Raw genomic sequence first — 18,196 nt, forward strand, 5'->3', positions numbered from 1 at the left:
CCTCAAAGGTGAAGGTAGATGAGATTTGTCAACCTTGTCATAGCAGGAGTTCAGTTATTCTTCAGCAAGCTGTAGTATGAGGAAAGAGAAAAAGCGTGCAGTTGCCCAAATGCAAGGATTCTGCACAGCCTGCACATGGGATGAAACACTCCTGGCAAGACATTACCCTATTACAGCTTAAGCAAAGCTCTGTCACAATGTCACTCAGCTAATACCCGAGTGAAAGAAGAGCTGCTTACGCCAGCATTGATTCACAACCATGAAGGGACACAGCACACTGCTGCCTGTGATCAGGAGGGGTAGCCAGCACGTTTGCCTGAATGTGCCCCCTCCCAACTCAAAGGGAGGAAACCTGCTCTTTCATTACTGCCCATTAGCAATGATGAGCACTGGGTACAGCGAGTTTTTCACCTTTGTGCTGCATTGCAAGCATTAACATTGGCGAGACTCCTATCTGATAATTGCAGTCCGTTTACCAGCCCTGTTTGATACGTGTGGGAACCAACGAAGAATGGTGAAGCTACATGTGCAATGCTCCCAATGAAAGATCCCTTTGAACCCAGGAGGTCTGGCTGGCTGGAACTAGACCCTGCTCACCAAAACCCAGTCAGATACAGCACCCAGTAGATGATGCTGCCATGGCCCATGCCCTCCCCTCCCTTCCATGCCCCAACTAACTTCTGACAGTTTCCCTCATCCTCTTCTAAAAATAGATTTTTTTTTTTCCTACATACCTGGTGGGTTTTTTTTTTTTTTCTTGATTGATTTTTCTTTTTGGCAACCCCTCCAAAACCCAGAACCATGTCTGAGAAATCAGGTTCCAGCACGGATGCTGCAGGGACGAGAGGATTTCAGGGTTGTTTATCAAGCCTCTGTTATTAGTGAGATTTGGGAGGCTGGGCTGTATCACATTATGCTGAGAATACAAAGCCAGAAATGAAAGAGGAAAGAGCAGCTTGCTTGAGAGGCCTTTCATTCAAAAGGGAGGAGTAAGCCACAGCGAACACCTTCAACACATCAGGGATGCAAAACCCTGAGGCCACCAATTAGCCTGGGCGCGGAGAGAGGGGTGAGCAGAGCAGGCAGGACCATAGTCCAGTGCACCAGCAGGTGCATTCCCAACAGCCCCAAAAGAAGAGGGCTCCTGGGTAAAACACAGCCTAATGACCATTATTTCCAAGAACACAAGTAACTTATCTGTAAACATCACTCCCCCAACCAGGCATTAGCTGAAAAAAAAGCAGCTTTGGAGAGAGAGACTAATTACATAGCTCTCAACAGCTGGACTTTGATCATAATTACAGTGCCTTCTTTATCTTACATTAGCAGCTTTCAACTGCAGCTAGGTGGGCACTTCTTGGAAGGTGGAAATCCCGTCCGTTTCAGATAGTTAGCTCATTTTATGACTCAGAGCTAGCCTGGGTTTTCTGCAGCACAGGATGAGCTCCCACGGTACCATCCAAACAAGTAATTCACGGGGGTCAGCGACTTGGTGCTTCAATGCAGGTGCTTCTGTCCTTACAGCAACACCTTCCCAGGCCCAGGTGCCGGAGCACTGAGCCTGCTTTATCACTGATTTCAAGCATTTCATGCAAATCCCTTTATAAGGGAAGCAGAAGTGGAAAAACAGTGAGGTTTTAGTTCAACTCCGTTGTTGCTGAATTTTAGCATCTCTTAGCTCTTTCTATTGAGAAGAAATGAAGATGAGCCCACTCAGGATATACCTTTCCAAGCTCACTTCAGATGTTCACACGCTACATTTGCATCCCTCACTTCTGCACAGGGACGTACGTCCCCATCAGTGCCTGGTGCCCCTCTCTCAGCTGGGCTGCAGCTCCAGCAGTAAACTCCAGTGCCCACAGCAACAAGTGGGGTTCGTGGAGGAGGACGCTGCTGTCCTGTGTCCCAGCTGAGCTGTCCATACTTTTGCGTGATGCAGGGGGTGCTTTTGTTTTAATGCCCACTTTTACAAAGAAATAAATAGCCTAAACGAGAGAGCTGGGCTGTTGAGACAGGGGCTGGAGTAGCCTGAACAACACCACGCAGCACTGGGAGTCTGGGCACACAGCTATTTTTTCCTCATCTGTGGCAATGAATTACTGTGCTGTTTAGATATACCATAGCCGCAGCACATAGTTTCACTGCTGTGAAGTGACAGGCAGTAAGTATACAAGCATTATAATGGCACATTAGTTAATGCTCCTAAGCGTGATCTGTGTTCACCTCTTGACAGAGGAAGTGTTTTAGCTGGCTCCCACGCTGTCTGCCTGCCAGACACCCCCAAAGTAAAGAGATTAATAGATGAAGCAACAGCAGAGGGTAAATGTAAGCCACAAATCTTAGCGCTAACTGGGATTTGTAACTGCTTCCCCTCCACACGGACCTACAGGGAAATCTGTGTGACCCCCCCCTGCCCATTTTAACAGGGTCTCAAACGCTTTTCACTTATTATTTTGCCAGCATGCCTCAGCTCAACGTTATCAGTTTGCTGTTTAGATTATTACTAGACGTAATTTTAAAGTTGCAGAGAAGCACATTGGTGTTAGCTAAATAAAGCACTTTGACCACATCAAAGCAAAAGTGTTTCAAACTGTGCAAAATAAATGCAGTTATGAAACTATTCAATTTTGTTAAATCAGTCAGACGAATGTCACCCAGCACATCATGAATATCCAACCAATGGAGCTTAAAGCTGAAGACCATCTATCTCTTCAGACTGAGAAAAGTATCTCTGGGACCAACTTTCAGCTGATTTTGACCCGTGGCAGAGCACAGCCACTAATAACCGGACAAATGCCACTCTCAGCTCATGTAAACAGACATGCATAACAGCTGAGACACGTTATTACTCTAAGCTACATCTCAATCAGGTTTTATGACTGAGGGGTGTCACAAACTTTATCTGTCCCAAGCTGTCCTGAGGCTTCCCATACTGCAATGGTCACTTAAAAACTCATCACGCTGCTAAGGCGTGCGGTGAGGAGCAGCATTTCCAGTGAAAGGCCTAACTTGCTGGAGGACGCAGATTTGAAGGTGAGAAAGGCCCATTTAAAAATGGGATACAGCCAAGGGAATTTTTTGTCTTCAATTCCTGCTCCAGCTGTTTTTTTTTTTTCCTGAGCCACAGCGCCAATTTTATGAACCTGTTCTTTGACATAAGATGGGATGTGAATGGCAGGAGTTCACAGGGGCTGGGAAGCTGTCCCAGAGCTCAGGTACACTTCCCAGTGCATCTTTACACTTTCCAATTTTATTTTTAATTTTTTTAAACTATCTATTTGGGAATTTGCCTGGCTGTCCCTTCCAGCCACTGAAACTTCTTTGTCTGCTAAAGACCCCGCTGCTGCCAGCCTGAATCCACCTTCCCGGATGGGCGCTGCTCTCATACCGCTCTTCTCCTGGACACAGGCACATCCCCATCGGGGTCAGTGGTGCTGGGCGGGTTTGCGGGAGATCAGAGCGGGGCTGCATGTGCCCGGCCAGCCCTGGGGCTCGTGTTGTGGAAGGTCTCGCCAGGGAAACCAATACCCCCGGCTTCGTTCCACATTCCTCTGCCACGGCAGCACGGCCAAGGACCGTGCGCTATTTTCCCAGCTCCCCTCCACTCCTTCCCCTCCGCTGGCCCCAAATGCGGCCCCTCCTCACTGCCAGGTCTCCACACTCCTCCCCAGGACTGTCGCACAGCGGTGGCACTGAGCACCCAGAGGATTAAGGGGGGAAAAACACCCCACAAACATTGCAACAAATCATAATAGTGGGGGGAAAAAAAAAAAAGAAGAGATCACAAAGCTGCCTGTAATGCCGTGGGCTGGGTGATGGTGGCCAAGCCCTTTCTTCACCAGACAGCTATGCAACACAAGCAGCCTTCCCCAGCACCCTGCAGACGATGCAGAGTTAATAGTTAACCCTTCTGGGGATCGAATGCCTTGGTGAGACACCAGCCAGGGCTTTTTCAACACACAGCCAGAAACTAGCCTTAAAGTAGCTCAACAAGTGACTGCACTCAGAGGATTTCACCTCTCCGAACTTTACGACTGGAAAAATACCATCTACATGTCATTTACATGCTTAAATATAGTATCTTCTGTTGGGAGAAACAAACAAACTGACAATGTGATACCCTGATACCTCGTTCGGACATGCTCTTTTATCTGCTGGAAAGTTATAAAACTCAGCGTAACAACAAAGCTAAAATAAGAGTGGTTGTCAGGCTCTGATGTTGGCTGTTAAACAGAATGAAGGAATATTCTTGGAAAAGGGCTCTCTCATAGAAGGCGATTTTTTTCTTCTTTGAATCTTTTAAATGATTTATTTATCCTTTAAATTCCAAAATCTCAGAGCTTAATAGTTAAGCTCATATTCTTTCCAGGAGCTTTTCCATTTAAAGGAACAAATAAACACACTATAGAAAGCTAAAGCAATTCCTGCACTACCCAAAGCACAGAGTAACCTGCTCCAAAACACAGGGGAAAAATATTATCAGTTTTCATGTTATTTATCTTTTTTTTTTTCTCTAATGCCAAAGAGGAAAAGGGAGATATCTTATACGGATGCCTATAATTAAACAGTAACCTGTTAGAAAGCCAAAAATAATAATAAGCTCCACTGAGCATGAAGAGGGCGGCACATTTTTTCCGCATGCAGCCCAGCTGCCGCCGGACGATAGCAGAAAAGTTAACAATTACACAAGACACTCAGATCAAACCTGCGATAGGAGAGAGTTACGTCATGCTCAGAGACTCACCGCTGGATGCAGGGATCAGGGTAGTACTGCAAGGTGGTGAAAGGTGCCGGTTCAAAATTCATTTCCTTCGAGCCCCTCTTTGGGTACAAACCAAAATAAAATAAATAAATAGTTATAAAGTCAGCAGGCTAAAAGCAATAAGGTCAAGTGGTACACGAGGTACAACTTTAGAGATTTATTTTACACTTGCGAATGGGTGGGATCTCCCAGGGACTTGGCCAATGGGATTCATCAAGTGACCTGAGCATCACCACCAGTCCCTCCTCGCCAGCTGGGCATCTTCTGCACGGATATTTTCCCCTCCTCTCAACATCCGTAATAAACTTTGGTGTACGTCGGCCACACTTGCTGTTTGGAGCTCATCTGGGGCATCTCTGAACTTCTGATCTCGCCGGTCATTGGTTGCCTTCCCGCCTGACTTCACAGTTTAATTTTGGCAGCTCTTGCGATTTTGCGAACTGCTGTGGCCACTGGTCATCCTCGTCTCCAGATGGCAAGAGTTTCCTCTGCTGGGTGCAGCGCCCGTGCTGAATTTCATCGTACTTTAAAAGCTTTCCTTGTCAACTCTATGGCTAATACCTGCGTAAAGTTGCCTGGGGAAATTTTCAGTCTCTCTCGTGCCACAGTTCAAACAGTCTGTTGTGGTCACAGTTTCAAAAGCTGAACGACAAAATATGGGGAAATTCCTCAATTAAAATTAACTCTGAACTTTTGCTCCTCTGCCTCCCCTTCCTGCCCTCCTCCCCCCAAGAAAACTGTCAGACGTAATTGTTAATGTTTCCCCTCTATATCTTTTAACCTTTTTATCAAAGAGAATTGAGATGATACAAAAATATCTTTCATTGTTTTAGTGTTCTGTAAACAATATATACATTTTCCACATGAAAAACAACAATAGTTTCAAATATCTTGAGGAGAAAAGTAAGAAAAAAAAGAAAATAGGAGTCATATATTTTTCAGGCCACTAAAGCCTAAAGAAACAAGAGTGAAGTCCACCAAAACAAACTACCAAAGATGAAAAGCAGATTTGATTTTCCTGAAGTAAAATAAAAGCCAGGAAGGAAGACTTTAATTCTCCCCGCCCCCCCCCCTTTTTTTTTTTTTTAATTCACACAGAAAATCATTCAGGAAAGCAACCTTGTTTGTTCCCCTGTTTTTCCCCCTCCGTGGCTCATCCAAATAGTGCAGGCTGTAAACCTATCCTGGTTTTGTGGTTTTGGAGAATGAATGAAATATGAATCAGGAGCTAAATTAAAATGGATTCCAGCAGGAAAAAATAGCGTCCATGTATCTATGCACCAGTGGGATTGCGTCTTCAAGCAGACGTATATGTTTGTGTATACGAAGAGAGGGGAGGGGGCTGCCCTATAGCTCACCTACAGTGCATCTTTTGTGCTGATGTCAGCACAAATGCCAACTTCCCAAGCGAAAGCCAGGAGCCCTCTGAGAGAGCAGCGATTGCCTCTTATTTTTCCCCTCTGTTTTCCTTGTAGGAAATTTTGGTTCGAAGAATGTCATGTGGAAACATTTTCTTTGCTGCCTGTGCCAGGGTGGCAGGGGAGCTATTTCAGACTTGACATTCTCCACCCACACTCAGCCTGATAGTTCCTAACATCTGTGAATTGTGAATCCTGTAAACTCGCAGGGCTGATCCCTGGCCAAGTCCAAACAGCTTTCATTACAATAAGTGGCACTCACCAAGGAAGAGAGGCTGGAAATGAAGGATGTATTTATTAACTGAAGTTAAGGGCTCCCTTGCTGCTGGACACTGCTTCCTCTGCCTGGCCTGTGGAGCAGTAGTAATACAAAACACCTTTCTTCTCTTAGGCTGAGCCCTGGAGTAAACACCAAATCTTGTAGCCTACATCACTGGGGAAAGAGTCTGGAAATGTCCAAACGAGGCTCTGCTGGGGAAGGGAGAGGGGGGATTGCAACAAGGCTTGTGTACACATGATGCAGCCCAGGTAGCATGGCTGCAGAGCGACTGCATCATCCCCTTCTGCTGCTGAGGTCAGGGCTGTGCTTACCCCTGTGCAGCCGCCTCTCCCAAGGCAACAAATACCTCCAGAAAGTGGGCAAGGAGAGACAGGAGCCAGTGCAAACTTGCGGTCCACACTGCTAGCCTGGCTCTGGTCTAGGCTTTGAGCATCCACCCTTAACCAAAGGCACAGAGGGCAAGTCCTCTCCATGCACAAACCATTTGAGCAAGAGCTTGGGTTCATGCTCTCTTGCTCCAGGACTCAGTTTCAATCTGCACCCGTTGGTGTGGATAACCAGCCTGCCTGGGGAGGTGCATGCAGGCACCAGGCTGTGCTGTGGGTACACTGCTGAGACCTCATGCTTGCTCCTAGAGACACACCAGAAGCTTGTTGTATTTCTTCTACCATGCCCGTGGTGGGACTAGCTGTTACCTCTGCAGGCCTGGCTTCACGAAAGAGCAGCCATACATCGTGTGCTCTCCCAACAGCCTGGAAGAGTTTGCCTTTCCTGACAGACTTCAGCCTAAAAGGAATGAACCTCATGCAAAAGAAATGCCATGTGAAAACAGCTGTTCTCATGCAATCCTGCTCTACCTACATCTCCATGGGAGCTGGAGAAGAGTCTTTCCCAGCAAGGCCTGGGTGCCAGGGCCAATGCACTGGGAGCAGGGGAAGGCTGGACAACTCCCACCCGGAGACTCAGACCTGCTCTCCTGGTTTTGGCCAGTCTCCTCACCTGGCATGTGCCCAGATAATGCTGTGTGCCCAGGTCACATATCCCAAGGGTTTTGTGAAGTACAACAGGCAGCTTCTGGAATTGATGCTGCTGGGCTGCCTCTGCCTCCAAGGATGAACCTGACCCCTGGTTTTACACTACCTTAAGTCTGCACAGCAGAGTACCCCTCGGTACCTCGGACACCCTAAGTACAAGTCTGCCACAGCCCAAACTACTGAGCCTGTGATTCCTGCTTTTAGTGCTGAACACATCTAGCAGCACCGCAGTCAAGAAAAGGCAGTTAGTCTCCAGCTCGCAATTCACACCAAAAGAATAGCTTCTCCTGAAAAAAACATAATTAATTTAAAAAAGAAGCACCACATAATTGTAATGAGTAGTAGGAGCTTGCAGCAGGGCTCTCTTCTCACTCACAAGGCACTGATGGGAGGGGGTGTCTAGCAAGGTCATTTCCATAAAACCTTCAAAAGGGGCCACCAACTGCCCAAGGTCCTTACCAGTCCTCTTGCCTGGGGCTGGGCAAATGCAAATGTCTCACAGTTTGGCTCGTTTTGGCAGTGCACATAGCACCTGGCTGCTTTTCCTGGAGACCTGGACATTTTCAGCCTCCCACAGAGATCTGGACACATTTTGAAGTAGCTCAGAAGGTCCATTTTTGCTTTTCCCAGCTGGAAAATGGAGCCATGGAAACCCACTGGTGACAGTGCACACAAAAACACCTGCAAAAACCAGCAAGTCTCCTGATTTCTCTCCCCCAACCCCAGCTTCCTTCCTCCCCCCTGCTCACAGCCAACATTTAGCTGTGGGTTGATTCACCATTAATTTATGCAGAGGTATCTACCATTGCAGTTAGACTGCATCAAACTCCTCTCAGCTGCAAGGCGCTCCTTTGCATAGCACAGTCCGCAGTGGAAACACAAGCCACAGGGTGTGTGCATGTATGTATTGCCAGTACCCCATGCATAGCTGGGAGGCTCTCAAGGCGAAGTGGTATTTGGCCAACCCCATTTGCACTGCCTTAAAAAAAAAAAAAAAAATCTGCTGGGAGATGGAGCCCAAGACACTCGAGAGGTGAAGATTTCAGAGGGGGGCTGAGTGGGTACATGAGGACTAGCAAACTTCATCACGGCAGCCTGGGAGCACAGGCAAGGGGGAGCTTCTCGCAATAGCAGACCTCAAATAGTCAACTCAAGAGGAAGAGGGGCTTGTGATATTCTCAGTGTTCACTACCCTTCCTAGGAGGTTTCCTTGCTGGTAACAAGGGTGATGCTATTCTAACGGCAGCAGGCACGTGTCCTGCAGAAGCAGGGCGGAAGCCGGGGTGTCAGGGAGCTGTCTGGCTAGCGGATTTACAGCCGAGCCTCTAGGGCTTGCGGTAAGCAGGCGGCACAGGGATATGCGGAGGAAGCATGTGTGTAGGTGGGCAAGAATGCAGGGCATCGCTCCGCCACTGCTGCTTTCACGTCTGGGAGAGAAAAACAGCCAGAGAAACAGCTGTGGACTGCTCTCCCGTTACCCCTCCGTGCACCGTCTCTACGGGTTCGATTTAAGCTGTCATTGAAACGACCACGAGATTATGTTTTAGCGGAGGCAAACATTTATATCCTCGGAGGAGACTGTTGGGGATTTATAATGGTCTCCCCACTGCCACCCAAATTCAGTGCCAGGATGCCTGTGTGCTAGCCCCAGTCCTGAAAGGGAGAGACACAGTTTCCTGACATCTCTGCGGCTCCAGCCCTGATCTATGGGTCTGAGGACCTCTGAACGGCTTGGAGCTAAAGGAAGACAGGGAAGGGGAGATGCCAGCTTTGCAACTGCTGGCTTCAGGATTTGCCTGGAATCAGCCCCACCCTTTACACCAGGGGATGAAACGTTTCATTCGCAGCTTGGGGTTTCCAGGGGAGTGGTTGTGGCCGTGGTTTTTTTGTTTGTTTTTAGGGTGGGTTTTTTTTTAAAGTTAAAATGAATTTCTTTTAAGAGCAAAAAGTCTGTGGGATATTTGGGGATTTTTTGTTAGAAAAAGTTGAAGAGAGGGCAATAATTCCCTCCTACCAGCAATAAAAATGTCTTTAGCTTGGCTATCCAAGGGAACAGGAATACATAATGTCAGTGTCCCTTTTGAGCACATTTTCCAATTTCAACTAAATATTACAGATGTTTAAAGGCCTCAAAGATATTAAGGTTTTAGGAGTTTTGTGAAGAGAAGCAAGCAGAGGAAAGACAACTTTTCAGTAATTCCAGTGAAGGGAGAGAGGCAACAGGAGTATGACCCTCACAGACTTCGGAGGATCTACCCGACCGCTGCGATAGTGGGAAAAGCTTCCATAACAATTCATGTTTTGCCTCCAACCAACAGGGATCTCTGATCCCACTGCTCCAGAAGTGTCGGATTTCTGGCTTTTGGCTCATACAAGCCTTCCCCCGCACCCTCCATTCTGAGAGACAAGGGACAGGGAAAACAGCAAACTTAAAAAATAAATTAATAAATAAAAATACTGCAATACTACACACAATCTTCTGCATTCCCCCAGCACCTTTTGTCCCTAGTGCAAATATAAACCAGCAAAAAAAGGGTACTCAAACCCCAGCCCCTCCGTGCTAGCACTGGCCTGCACAGGGAGCTGGTGGGGACATGAGGGGCTGAGCCCAGGCAGCAGCTCCGGGACAGCGCTGTGCGGATGCAGCTGTGGTCCAGGGCATGCTTGGTCACCGATGGCCAAGTCTGGGCCCAGGACTGGTGACAACTCAGTGAGCGAGCAGTCCAGCACAACCCTAGGCACATCCAAAAGGAAGCTGACAAAGGTGTCTTAATGTACCACTCCCCACACCCTCCTCCTCCTCCTGCTATATCAGTGCTAACAAATACACACCAGCTTCAAGCTGCCGTCTGCATGTGATACCATGCACCTGGAGCTCTGCACAGTCCTCATGTTGGCCTTCAACTGTTACGTAGAGCTAGAAAGTGACAAAGTAGATGGCACTGTTACAGCCCTGCTCAGCAGGGCAACATGAACTACTTTCAGAACTGTCCGGTTGCCTTCGGTGTCTCCTCTGTCGCATCCATAGTGTGAGATCACCATCCACTTGCAGTAAAGAACAGTATAGTTCGCTGTTTTCCTTTGCAGGGATAGCAAATGGTTTCATGAGGCACAAACCACTTCTTGAGCATTTGTCCCCAGGATCTTGTCTCAGCAGGGACTCAGATGACAGGGACTGCAAGAATGACTACCCCACAGTGGAAAAGCTGAAGTCTTCCATGTTCTCGCCCCTCACCATCACCTACTTTGTAGTCTTTGTCTGTCAGGACATTCTATAGTCCTCTGCTTAAGCAACCCCTGAAACTATTCCAAGTGACCCAAAACAGCTACAACAGGAGCTTCCAACTGCTTCCCTTTCTACTCCAACCCCACAGCTTCCAGCAAAGTACTTTTTACTCTTCTCCAGTTGTCCCACATGTTTACGGAGTCTTCCAGCTCCCACGGGACAGTTAGTGGCTTCCCTTGTTTGCTCCAGGTTTTCCTGCCTCCCAGGTCCCACCAGGGCAGAGACTGGTGTGAGGAGCAAGCCCAGAGCACCCATCTCAGCAGGTTAATTGGGACTGTGCTCTGGGCCTCCCACAAGTGCCAGCTCTGCGTATTTCCTTGGAATCACTCCGAGCCAAAGAGCCTGCCTGAGGCTGGCTTCACTTCTAATGCACCAGTCTTTATATCTCACTGATGCCCTGCCAAGATCCTCAGAGACGTAGTTTCCTACATCACAGTCTGATGGTAAAACCTCAGTACAGCTATGGATGTCCCCTCTTCTGGAGACATTCCCACCACGGAGGGCAACATTGGGTCTTTTTTCTCCAGAAGTAGGGGCAGGGGAAAGTTTTGCCCCTTGTTTTCACCTAGCAGGAAGGAGATGGTATGAAAGCAGGCTTGAAGCTGAACATGCATTTTGGAAGTTGCAGTCTCAATTTTCTCACCATTGAGAAGGAGTCAAACAAAACCCTAACTGTAAAGGCAATGCCATCAGTGAAGAGCAGGTATGAGCACTGGGGGGGGGGGGGGCGTTCTTTTGGCTATTCCTGAACACCAGGGGTCTTCTTTTTATGGAGAGGGAGCAGAATGAACCATCTCAGAGACCAGCATCAGGACACCAACACCCCAAACCAGAACTGGTGCTCCTGTTTGCTCCATCTCCCTGGCATGCCATGGAAAAGAAAAACCCAAGCCCTGTGGTATTCATGCACAAGGGAAGAAAGTGAGGCACAGAGAGCAGTGACTGTAGTGATAAACCAGAAACAAGGCCAAAAGCAGACTCCCCTCCTGCAGTCAGATCCCCCGCAGTGCTCTGGTCCCAAGAGAGCCTGCCCTGTCCTCGAGAGCTGCAGGACACTGTGCAGCTCCCGCGGGAAACTCCTGCCGCCTGAGGCGGGGAGGCAGCGACAGACCTGCCGGGCAGAGGGAATTTCCCTCCCTGATGTCAGTGCAGCTGCACCACCGTCTCTGGGCGTTCCCGAGACATAGCGGGGCCAAAGCTGGGCTGGAGGTCGGAGCGCCCCGGGACAGGTGGCAACACCCCGCCGTGGGGTCGGGATTGCATATCAAAGCGGTGGCAGGAGCTGTGTAGGTGGAAGGCTTGGCCTCCCCGTACAGCTGCCACGCGACATGTCTGGCATTCTGGCGAGAACCGCGCCACAAATACATACGGCGTCATCGCGCCCTGCAGGGTCAAACCCAGGTTGGGGACAGAAACCCCAGTGACCACATCCTTACGGGTGAAGGCCTGCCCCAATTCTGCCGTGCAGTGGGGTGTGTGGCAGAGGAGGGCAGGACCGGGGGCTCCCTTCAGTTTTCTAGCACAGGCTCACACTCATCCTCTCACCCAGACCCATCTCAGAGTTTTCTCATGCTCTGCTCCCTTCTCCCAGGCTTTCACATCAGAAGCCGCAGAGGTTGGTGCATGGGCATGGAGGATATCAGCTTCTGAAGTGCTGGTGACAGCCAGCGGCACCAGACCAGAAGCAAATGAAAGAAGAGGTTTGCTCTACGTGAAGCAAGGTGAAAGCTTTCAGCAAGTTGCATGGAGAGATTCACTCAGAGAGAAAGTCACTAGCAAGGACGGCATTTACTGTCAGCCTCAATGGAAGACACAGAAATGCAGTAGACTGAATATTGCTGCATCACTTGTCTTTCACTCCCTCTAACTTTTCCTTGTGAGTCAGAGCTGAGCTGAATTGTAGCAATGTCTTGTTGCTGCTATCATCCCCTGCTGTCTTCCACCTCCTCCGTACTCTGCACAAGCAGAAACCTCTCTGTCCTTTTGGCAGCTTCAGGAAATAAATCCTCCATGCAAAAGCATCGGTCTCAAAAGAATTTCTCATTTCCAAACAGGATACAACAAAAACTCACTGCTTGGCTGGCAGGGCTCTAGTTCCCAGCATTAAGGCTATGTCTGTCTTGCAATCCGAGGTGCAAGCACAGCTCCTGCAGGCATACCCGAACTAATGGGATTAAAGCCAATTCAAGAACCAGTAGCAATTAAAAGAAAAATCCCCAAAGCATTAACCACTAGCAATGGAAGCCCTGGTTGCAAACCTGCATATCCTCTGCTGAAGCCTGTACTCCACACCTCCCCAGCCAGCAGTACCCAGCTCACCCAGACTACCATTAACGTGGGTGTGTTCACACAGGTAATAATTGCCCTCCTGACTGTGCTGGAGATACAGCCCAAGAACACCTTCATTTAGGGGCTTGGGGGTCCTTTTCCAGGCTTACAGCTTGAAAAACAATAAAGACAGGACATGCTCAGCTCTGCTAGGCAGTCCATCCTCCTCAGGACGGAGTGCAAAATCCACTCAGTGACAGTAAAGTACGTGGGCATAAAGTAAGGGTTTGGTGCCACTTAAGTAACATGTGAAAGTTAATAAAACCTTTTTTTCCCCTCTCAGAGCAAAGCTCAGGAAAGCTGAAGAGCCAGTGTTTCATGTCTTTATGGAGAAGAGAATGACTTAAGGAGAGTCTCTTGCACTACCCCCATCCTTGCACTTTGATGTTAATAGCCCATATATGCATCCTTGAAAAAAAAACCCAAAACCTCATATGCGACATGATCAAAACTTTGCACCTCACTTTTTCCAAAGTGAAATAATTTCTGCTGTGACTCAGCCTAAGCACATCACACATTGCACTCTTGAAGCAGGCAAAAGATTAACCCTCTGCCCCAAGCTCTCAACTCAGCCTTCAGCTTTTCAAACCAGGGTAATTTCCCCATCGCCATGGGACGGCAGAAGCCAGCGTTGCTCTTGACTAGGAAGCGGACCTGCCAGAAGCGACACACCATCTGGGTAACACCAGCTAAACAAGAGGTACCTAACACACAGGCGATCCTACATTTTTAGAAACCCAGCCCCTCCTTCTGGGGGTTCAAACCTCCCCCAGGCAGCAATGCTGGTATGAGGTGCGGCACACAGCGGGCAGATTGACAACCAACAGTTGATTTCCAAGAATCAACCTCTTAAAAACCTCAGTGATATAACGTGTTTTGAAGCAGCGCACGTCTGTCGTACAGGAAAGCGAGTTATTGTGAGTGAACGTAACAGTGCCATCTGGTGATCCCTGCCATCACATTATTGACGGCCGTGCAGTCACGGGCAGCCGCCCAAACCTCCCAGTACTCGTGGGACCAGCTCCGAGGTGCTCAGTGGACACTTCTTTGCAAAGTCTCACTGCTGAGCACTGCTGCTGTCATCTCATGGGGCGGCAGGTCAGAAGTAATCTGGGACTAGGGATAAGGGTGGGGGTTTTGGTAGTTTGTTTGTTTTTTTTTTTTTTCTCTCTGCCTACCAGCTTTCCTGAAAAGTCCTGCAAGTATGAGTTTTAGTGAAGCTGAACTAGGTCCCTCCATTCCTCATCCTATTACCATCCATCAAAAAGCTGAGCAAGCCAAATCCTGCCTTTTGCAGTATTCTCTGCAGGCCCTTGACTTTCTATACCCTTTTCCAGAGGCTGTTCCAGATTCACTTAGAGACCATGGTCTCTGTGGGTGTGAAAGCAGAGGTTGGCTCTGTCTTGCAGGGGTGCACTAGCCCTAGAGAACAGGGTATTTTAGCCCCTAGGCCCACATTTGAGACAAACGCAGAGCTGGGAAGCATTTCTGCCTTTTTTTTTTTTTTTGTCACCCTTCTTAAGGGTAGGGCTCCAAAGCATGGTACAAGTTGCTCAAACAGCTTCAGTTCAGAAAACTTTAATGCTGGCTGCCTGCCTCCTGCTGAAGGATTTCCAGGCAGCATCCACAGTCTGCATTAACTCTGCTAAAAGTAGCAGCTTTTGCAAGTCCTGTGGAGCCCACCTACCATACACACAGCTCCTGCACCCAAATCTGCTGCAACTTAAGACAGCACCAGAGGGACAGCCAAAATGTGTGGCATGCTGTCACCATTAACCACTGAGCAGTTATGGGCTGCCTGCATGCCTATAATCCACAATAAACATCAGGTAATTGGCGTTCCCTTCATGCTCACTATGCAAGAGGTGCCTCCCAAGTCCTCCTGGGGCAGGTGGTGGAAGAGCAGAGGCCACCTGAGGCTGATCTCAGCTTTGAGAAAAAACTATCACTTACCACAGCTCTTTCCAGGCTGCTGGAAGGGAAGGAGGGGACACCTCCAAAACCTCTGAGGCAGCTGTAGCCCTGGCAAATGTATCGCTAATCTACTGATGAATGTCCCAATATCCCAAGTAGATACAGGTGAATCTTTTCAGTAAGTCATCTGAGAAGATGGGGAAGGGAAAAGTAATATAGTCTGTTCATAAAAGCATTTTCTCTTGTGTCTTCTTAGTCTCCAGGAATGGTCCAGAACTGTGCTTGTTCTCCTTGTGAGAGAGCTGGCCTCTCATACCCTTGGCAGGTTGTATTACAGCTGTCCCTCTGCCCTAAATAAATAAGTTAAACCACCACCCCCCCCCCCAAAGCCCCCAAACAAAACATTAAAAAAAACCCCCATTTCTACAGTCTGCAAAGCTCACAGTGATACTGCTCTTCATGTTTCTTTGCCTGATGCTAGCTCCTAGCCTCGTCTCCCAGGACACTTGCTTCCAGTTCTAATGTCGTGAGGTCTCTAAAAATCCATACTTGAAAGTGGTGTTAAATATGCATTAAATTATTATTACTGATAACACCACTTAAAACAGCTTTCTAAATAAAATGTGTTCCTGTCTAAGAGCACCTAATTAATGCCTCTTTCCAAATAACTTATCCTAAAGCATTAGCGATCAATTACTAGGCAGACAGGCTTTAAGAAAGTCTCTTCTAAAACAGATTGCAACATGCAGATTCTGTGCTGTTAAAACAATTCACATGCCTTTTTCACACATGATTTCAAGTTACTAAGGTAAGCGAGATCACACAATGTAACTTAATACACAGCAATCAAAAATTTCCACACAATCCTTTAATATAGAGCCATGTCCCTATGTAATAAGTGATGCAACAGACTTTCCCTGAAGTCCCAATTCCTGTAATTGAAGCTTAAGACCAGCAAAGAAAGAATTAAAATTCTTCGGTTGCTGCTGAATCACTGGCTGCATTGGGTTATTTTACTGTGCATTAGACTTTAATTATAACTAAGCTCTAGCCATCTGTTCTACTCCCTAATTATAGATGCAACATATATTTCACAATTCCAACCATTAAAGAGATCTAAGAGAGCTCAGAATATGGCGTGCAAGGTTGGCTTCATTAGGACCCTTCACACTCTTGTTTAAAGTGCTGGGGAAGAGGAAAGAACACTCTGCACATGAAGCCTGCTGTTGTTATTAATCCCAGGAGGCCTTCGCTACATCAGCTTTCACACTTCTTGGAAGGACTGCAAACTACCCTCTGCCAGGGCACAGAGGGCCAAACTAGTGCGACCTGCTGGTAGCCTCTAACCCAGATGTTGCTGGTACCATAAGAGCTTGGGAGAGGGATGAGCAATTCGGATCGCCTGCTAAAGGCTCATACTCTGGAGCATCAGCAGTTGCAGCATTTGGAAAGGACTCTGGCAGATAACTTCTTGGCTTTTTTGCTGTGGAGGCTAAAGATGCTTCCACACCTAGCTGTCCACCTGGCTCCTCTTGCTGTGGTTGTTATCATGCCACACGCATCCTACTAGGATGAATTCCTGCGAGTGCTTCAGCTGTATCACTTCACAGACCAGTGTCTCATCAACACCAAGAAAGGCAGGACTGTCTTTAGACATCATATTGTGAACAGCAGCCGCTGAAGACAAAGCCCCAATCCTGTTCCCTTCATGCCTGCTGCAGCAATAATCATCTCAGCATGATGGCCAGGTGGGGAGAAGGGTTGGATGGAGGTGGGATAGCACCCTAACCAGCCAGAGCTACCATGCAGCACAGCTTGCTTAGTGCGAGCCCTGTTACCAACTCTCCCTGCAGAACCGGGGCTGGCTGCCCTTGCCCATAAGCTGCTGGATAACTCAAGAGGAGACACTTGCTGCAGACTCTGGAGCCCCTCGGTCACCTTCTCAACAGCTCTGCCAACTGTCACGAGACACAGCTGCAGCTGCCTGACTGTGCCACCACCTCCTCCCTCCCCTGTCCACAGCACTGCCCAGTCCAGAGCTTCAAGCACACTTATAGCTACAGGGTGTGCTTGTGCCTACACAAACCACCTGGGCAACTGCCCAGTGTTTTGTGATTACGCACACCACCACTGACCTAGGCTGACCAACAATAAATAGCCAGATGCCCAGTGAGCTCCAGAGCAGTTATTCATCACAAAAAGATTTTGTTTCACAGCTACTGTCTGCAACTGCATTCGTATCCAGGTGTGGAAAGGAAGGTACCTCCTTTTCAGGTACATGCCACGGGCTACTTTTTGTTCGTGTGTGTCTGGGGAAAGCATGAAGAAAGTATACAGGAGAAGAAAATGTTGAATTCACAGAGCTGAAGTTTGAATGTTTATATTGGTCAGTGTACCAGGAAAAATAGAGCTTTGTAGGTAAAAGAGAAAGCTAAGAAAGGGTAGAGTAACCCAGAAGCACATACAGTTTTCATGGTGGGATTTCACATAGTTATATTTTTAATGATCTCATCTCCTGCATCCACAGTAAGTTTGCAGATGAAATCCAGTGGTTTCTCACCACAGTCATATGTAAGACCCTCTTTACATTTCAGTCCCTTTAGGTATATACCCAGACTTTCACTCTGAATGTAATGTTAAAATGAATTAAAAACAAAGTAATCAACCAACACTCTTCTGCTGTGCTTTGACAAGGACCCAAAACCACCACGTTTCTTGTGGTTTTCTTCTAAAATCATTATGACAGGGTTGAGTGGAATCACGAGGCAGGTTTGCTGAGTGGTTTGGTTCTGAGAATATAATAGAGTCCAGAGTCAAAGCATTTATCTCTGGCATCAGGGCAAGGGATCACAGTGTTTCTATGGGTACTCACAACCGTGTGCTTGCATGCCCTAGACTCTGTGTGATTATATATCACACAAGGTGATAACATGCACACTGAGAATAACTGCAGAAGACACCATGCATGGAAAGAAGTGACTCTCCATGATTTCCTTAAAGTTAATCCCAGAGCTAAAGCCAGAAAGTTCTGCTCTGTCATTCTAATTCAACTTTAACCCATAAGAAAAGCAACAGCAGAATAGTATCAGTTGCTTCCACCTCAAGGAAGAAGTAGACCGAAGTCTAGCATTTTCCAAAGATCTCCTAAAGCTTTCCAGAGCCATATGCGGATTT

At 47.7% G+C, this 18,196-nt stretch overlaps 1 protein-coding gene across 1 annotated transcript in view; it reads right to left on the bottom strand.

The window, feature by feature from the left end:
• Positions 1 to 18,196, bottom strand: part of LOC143162603 (tumor protein 63-like) — a 111,879-nt gene that overhangs the window by 17,334 nt on the left and 76,349 nt on the right. The window contains exon 2 of the mRNA XM_076343287.1: positions 4,745 to 4,821. Within this exon, the coding sequence (XP_076199402.1) occupies positions 4,745 to 4,806 (62 nt within the window). The 5' untranslated portion in view covers positions 4,807 to 4,821. The remainder of the gene's footprint in view (positions 1 to 4,744; positions 4,822 to 18,196) is intronic.

The sequence above is a fragment of the Aptenodytes patagonicus genome, chromosome 6 (genome assembly GCF_965638725.1).
Source record: "Aptenodytes patagonicus chromosome 6, bAptPat1.pri.cur, whole genome shotgun sequence".
NCBI classification, from domain to species: Eukaryota; Metazoa; Chordata; class Aves; order Sphenisciformes; family Spheniscidae; genus Aptenodytes; species Aptenodytes patagonicus.